Below are 6,152 nucleotides of genomic sequence, written 5' to 3' on the forward strand. Positions count from 1 at the left end.
TGGTGAAATTTTCATCATCATTTGAAACAAAATTTGTTTCCTTTTCTTTGTCGTTTTTTTTTTTTCAAAGATGTTTGATAAAGATCGACTAGGTGCCTTGGTGTCCGACAGGTACGCGACCAATGGCCTTTTCCAGCACAACGGAAACACTTATCCTCTGCTAAATTATTTTGCCCAGTGTTTCTTTCTTTATCCCACTTCTGGTGAGATCCTTTCTTGTGAACATAATTCTTTTTTCTTCCATAATTTTTCTTGTTACCAAAACCTTGCCATTTACCTCTTCTGGGGTAATGATTTGCCGCATTTACTTCAGAAAACAGGGCGATGCCAGCTAGGCTCGCTTCATGATTTTTTTTAAAGGCAACTCATTGTTGCGTTCAACAACAAGAAGACAAAAAATTAACTCAAAATATTTTTTAAATCCTTTTTCTTGATACTGCTGCTGTAGGAGCACATTCGAGTCATGGAAGGTCAAGAAAGTTTTCTCTAACATATCATTATTATTTATCTTTTTTCCCACATAATTTCAATCGTGAGGTGATTCGAAACATTGTTGAATTATATTCATTTTTCAATCCTTCGTCAAGATGACGACGAAGGAGGATCATGACTTTGGCTTTATCCTTCTAGGATAATTATTTTCAACCTTAATGGTATCTCCAAGATCCATTGAATCAAGATGGATTTCAGCATCTAGTATCTATGATAAATAGTTGTTTCAAGAGCATTAAATTCAAGATGAGAGTATTTCAACATAATGAAAATTTATTACCTGAATTTTCGTAAAATTTGATCAGAATCTCGTGCTAATAATGTGTTGTAAAATAAATAAATAAATAAATAATAAATATAAAATAAGGAAGTATAATTAAATAACAATATTCATCACAATTACCATCTCAATGTAATAGAGATGATTAATATATTTACTAATATTAAAGAGTGAGAAAGAGAAGAATATTATTATTGATGTATGTGTTGCCTGAGACTTTAGTCTCTTATTTATATACGTAAAAGAGGTCACTTTTTCAAACTCAATTAATTATAATTTCTCTTGATATTCTGAGTAACAGAGAAATGGACATCCACTTCTTATCCACTTCACACTTATCACAACAAATTTGTAAATTTTGATAAAAAAAAATCAACAAAAATATTAAGATTTTGATACTTTTGCCGTACGAAACCCATCTTTCATGAGTACTTTAATTTTCTTGTTTGACGGATACTTTTATCAGCGATCGTAAAGTTGTTCATGGGCACTAAACTACTAATGGTTGTGTTTCCTAAAAAATAAAAAAGAGTAGCTGAGAGTACTAATGCATTGGGAGAGCATGTAAATGTACAAAAAATGAAAAAATAAAAAATAGCTGACTATCTGTAGCTAAATAGTTAGAGACGATGGCACTCTTTACATTAAATAACAAAGGTAAAATTAGCATTTTGACTCATTTATAATTTTACTTGGTAAAATTAGCATGTTGACTCATTTATAATTTTACTTAGAACCCTTTCTGTAACTCATTATTTCAGAATAGCTTCCATTTTTGCTCCAATGCATCACAGATAAGGCCTACGCAGCATTTAGCACCAAGTGGATAATCAGAAACTGCAAAGTAAACGAAAAGATAACATTACTTTTCTCTATTCTCAAATCAAAACATGGTTCGAACAAGTTTCTTGAAATTAGAAAAGATTCAAAAATCCATCAAAAGGAACTTCCACTCCATTCCACTGTCATTCTTGATTCTCCAAAACAAGGGAAACTTTGTTCCGTTTCTTTTCTTTTCCTTTTGGCCCATTTTAATTAGTTCTATTCTATTCCATTAATGAAAAGACATACACATAATGTTAGCAAGACTAATTTATTCTCCCTATCATTTAGCATAAAATCCTTTGTAATCTTAGTACCCAAATAAAATTATAGGCTAAACAATCTACTCAAAGTTTCAGTCACATTGGAAAAATCAAGACCCATATAGATCTTATAAATGAAATATCCAAAATAAAGATATCCACCCTAAAGAACTTTCACATTTTCTTAATTTAATACAAGTTCCTCCTTAATTATTAGAGCCTATCAACCGAAAATACATAGACATATATAATTTAGAGATGAAGTATGTATAAATGAAACAAGTTAAATTAGATCTAAGAAATTAAACATATTTCAAATTTTAATTTAATTTAATACCAGAAATATAATCATGTGTGTGGTCTTCTTTTACTTTCCCATTTACCATTGCACCCACCTGAAAATAGATAAGAATCTATCATCATAATTAAAACACAAAGATCAAAGGCTTTCTATTTCACTAATAAAATAAATTATACCACAAAAACAGGCGTCATATGATCACTTAGGGAAGAAACATAGTCATCTATGTGGACCACCTTCTTTGAATTATAAGAGAGGCCTGCATGTTCCATAATAACATTGTTTTTTCAAAACCAATGTTTGTCTAAACATTAACAAAACCTAAAATGAGATCTAAACAGCTATACAACCAACCTACTATATGAGAATTGACTGGTAAATGGCGCATTACAGGCTCTTCAACAACACGAATAAGTACTTCATTTGTATCTTTAGCACAAACACGAGACTTTCTAAGCAAATCCACTACATATTTCAGAAACAATTTTAGTGAAAGTTAAAAAAAAAATATAGTTCTTAGTATCTAAAAATAAAAGAATGAAAGAAAAAATAGATGACTTACCTATGAGACCACAGAAACGTTTACAAGTTCGAGGAATGCGAACATGTGGCTTGATTTCAAATAGGGCTCCTCCATCAATTTTCACAAATATAGCTTCCACCAAACCATATTTATTAAGTGGACTATCAATAACACTACGGAGTGCCTGAAAAAGTATAACAAGTAAGAATCACTTATTCTTAGGATTTTACTCTTGCAGTCTATTCTGTAACATTCATTGTAAAAAAAAAAAAAGAGTTTAAAGAAGCTATGAGATTGAGTAGTTAGTGTACAAAGTACAAACCTCAAAAACAATGTCTGGTCGATAATCATTAAGACTCTTATTTTGCTTCAACAGAAGATTGGCATCATCATGTGAATTGAGGATTTTCCACTCCTGAAACAAAATCCACAAATTGAATTAAGAACTAGTTTATTTCCTATATACAGGAACAATGTATATATCGTCATTTCATCTATTAATTCTCAAAGAAAGTGATATACATTTATCTATCAAAACACTATAAAATATATGTACAATCAATGTAGAAAAAGAAAAATAACCTTTTTAACGAGTCCTTTCTTCAGCGAAGCATTTTCCAATATAAATATGGCACCCGACCTAACATTAGGATCCTGTGGAGAACCAAGCACCCTATCAACTTTTCCAATTTTACTATCAAGTTCTCTAGGCTCTTCTTTCTCTTCACTGCATTGGGTTTGTGTCTCAAGCATCTTACGCTTCAGCCTACTGTTTGCACTTGGAGTGAGCATATTGTCTACAATAACATCCACAAATTGAGAAGAATCCATCCATCAGAAAAACAATACATACTTAAGGTTATGTTAAAGCAGAAAAAGCATGCCCTATGACAGCTCAAGAATCAATGATACATCATACATGACAAAACATGACACAATACAATACAACATTGATTATGAAGAGAAAACAAGTATATGTGTTCTTTTATGTTCTATTATAACTGGGATTGACAATATAACAATGCTCTTCTATGTTCTTTTATAACTCTTATGTCACAGTATTTAGACTCACGTAACAGTTACAAATAAAAGTGTACCTTCTTAAAGGCTTTGAAACTTGAAATGTATACCCATCTATAAATCAATACTTCAATGGTTGTCAAACAGGCAAGTCCAGTTAAAATCGTAGAGCTCTGCTAGACTAGACTCACCGAGTTAACTCGCATAGTTTATTATTCACTACTACAAGCTACAGCCAATTTCAACTAAAAATTGGAAGAGTTAGCATCCAAATTTAACATTCATCCACATAACATATATAAAATTCATGAGCAGTTAATAATTTGACCAACAATTAACTTAACACCAGCAATTATATTATGTAGTTTTAAGATTCAACAATTCAATCTAACACGTAACAAGTGGTTTAAATTATCATATACTAATGAGCAGAAAGCCAGAGCCACTGACACGGGTTGAGTAAAGCAAGGAGTGGCGAAGGAGCAGTGCAGTGCAAGGCAGCGGCTGACGGCGTTAACGGCGGACCGGGAGGCAGTGGGCCAGGGAGAGAGAGACACGGAAGAAAAAAAGGAAAAGGAATGGCAGAAACGTGAAGGAGCAGAGGTGAGCCAGGCGACGGAGCACAGCACTGGCTGACAGCGGCGACGTCTGACGTGACAGAGTGGAAGCGGGGCAACCGGCGGCGCAAAACAGTGGCTAGCAGCGACACTGAAGGAAGACTGAAGAGTGTAAATCTTTTAACCTACTATTTTACATAGTTGTCATTACCGAATCGGTGATCGAATCGATCAGGTTACCAGGTCACTGAGTCATTGGTTCAACCGGTAGGTCACTTATTGAACCGGTTGATTCGGTCTCACATAAATAAAAAAAACATAAAATAGTCAAAAATTTAAAATTTGAAATACATATTGTCAGTTTGTCACTAACATTTTAACAACAATTGTCTCAACTTCTAAAAATAACTAATTCTGCCAAATCATTATTTGTCAAAGACGTGTACTGCAGATAAAGGGGATAGAAGAAAGCAATAAAGTTTCAAAAATTTGAAACTTTACACGAAAAACTTAAAATTTGAGAAGTGCCAAATACTTCCAAGCTATCAAAGATTATGCAACAGAATAAACATGAGCAGAACAATATAAATTAACAAAACCTATCCACTATCCAAAACAATATAAACAAAACAGCTCAATTCACAAAATCTATCCACTATCCAACAATATAAATTCACATAACAATATATAAACAACAATATAAAAACAGCCTCTCAATTCACCATAACGATATAAAAACAGCAACAAATCAACCCTAAACACTAATAATCAGAAAAACAAAAGCATCAATCAACCACTAAACCTACATATATTACAATGTATCAATAAAATTTGAATGATCTGCCAACAAAATTTGGGAGGATGGTTTTTCTGATGGTGTATTTGATGAAGCCATCTAGAACAACAATAATATAAAACAACAATATATTACACTATTGAATTATCTGCCTGAATCAACAAATTACAATCAACCAAATATAATCAACAACAATGAAGAATCTGTTAGTGCACAGCAGAATTGCTTGACTCCAAAACAAGAAAAGCAAGATTGATATGTAGAAATTGGTTAGAAATTGGTTTGATAAGTTACAGGTCTGGTTAGCTCCCATCTCAACGTTTCTTATCATACATTGTAAAACCCTTACAAAATCGACAGATTCAGTTAATCAACGTCATTAATCAGTTCCTCAGTTAATCAAATTATAACCCAATAAGGCAATAAGTCAATAACTGAATAAATAAATTAAAAATTAAAAATATACCTGAGAAGAGGGAGACCAAGCACGGCGAAGCAAAGTCTGGCAAGGGGAAGGCAGCAGCGACGGTGAGCCACGCCGGACGAGGACGCGAGACGCTGTCACGCAGAGGAGGCGACGAGCCAGGAAGGAGATGCACAGGGGCCGACGCGAGAGTCACGAGACGAAGCAGAGTAGCCCGGCGGTGGCGGTGGCGGTGGCGGTGGGCGTGCTTTTTTGGGAGTGTGAGAGTCAGAGGCTCTCCTTCTTGAGTGAGATTGAGAGAGGGAGGGGGATGGGGCTGCTGCTGCTCGAAGAGAGAGAGGGTAGCTTTTAGTTTAGGGTTTCACTTTTTTCCCTCCAGAAAGCCAAAAACGACGCTGTTTCGTTGGGGAGAGGGGAAAAAATAAAAAATGCAACGAACCGCTCCGAGTTTTAACCTGATCAGTTCACCGGTTCTAGTCAAACACGACCAGTTCAAATCGAATCTTGTCGGTTTTCTTCCTTATCCGGACCAACTTGATCACCGGTTCACCGAATTTTCGGTCCGACCGAACAAGTCAGTTGGATTCTGATAAAACTGCTATTTTAATTATCTTTTCAAATAAATTAATTAAAAAATCAAATTTATTATTTACCAGTATATATTTTTAAAATTA

General features: G+C 34.0%; 1 protein-coding gene across 6 annotated transcripts; it reads right to left on the bottom strand.

Moving 5' to 3' along the window:
* On the bottom strand, positions 1,269–5,860 carry LOC107639564 (ribosomal RNA small subunit methyltransferase nep-1). Of its 6 annotated transcripts, none has more exons than XM_021121417.1 (9): positions 5,521–5,853; positions 4,152–4,409; positions 3,264–3,478; positions 3,004–3,096; positions 2,721–2,865; positions 2,513–2,623; positions 2,335–2,417; positions 2,195–2,252; positions 1,269–1,609 (listed from the first exon to the last, which is right to left on the bottom strand). In XM_021121417.1, the coding sequence occupies exons 3-9, from the start codon at positions 3,471–3,473 to the stop codon at positions 1,530–1,532; spliced, it is 780 nt and encodes a 259-aa protein (XP_020977076.1). In that variant the 5' UTR covers positions 3,474–3,478; positions 4,152–4,409; positions 5,521–5,853; the 3' UTR covers positions 1,269–1,529. The 6 variants fall into 6 exon arrangements, 5 of the variants coding, with proteins under 5 accessions (XP_020977076.1, XP_020977077.1, XP_020977075.1 ...); XM_021121418.1 differs by having other exon boundaries at positions 4,122–4,409; XR_002361422.1 differs by lacking the exon at positions 4,152–4,409 and having other exon boundaries at positions 1,305–1,426; positions 1,467–1,609; positions 5,521–5,860.

This window comes from Arachis ipaensis, chromosome B04, assembly GCF_000816755.2.
Source record: "Arachis ipaensis cultivar K30076 chromosome B04, Araip1.1, whole genome shotgun sequence".
NCBI classification, from domain to species: domain Eukaryota; kingdom Viridiplantae; phylum Streptophyta; class Magnoliopsida; order Fabales; family Fabaceae; genus Arachis; species Arachis ipaensis.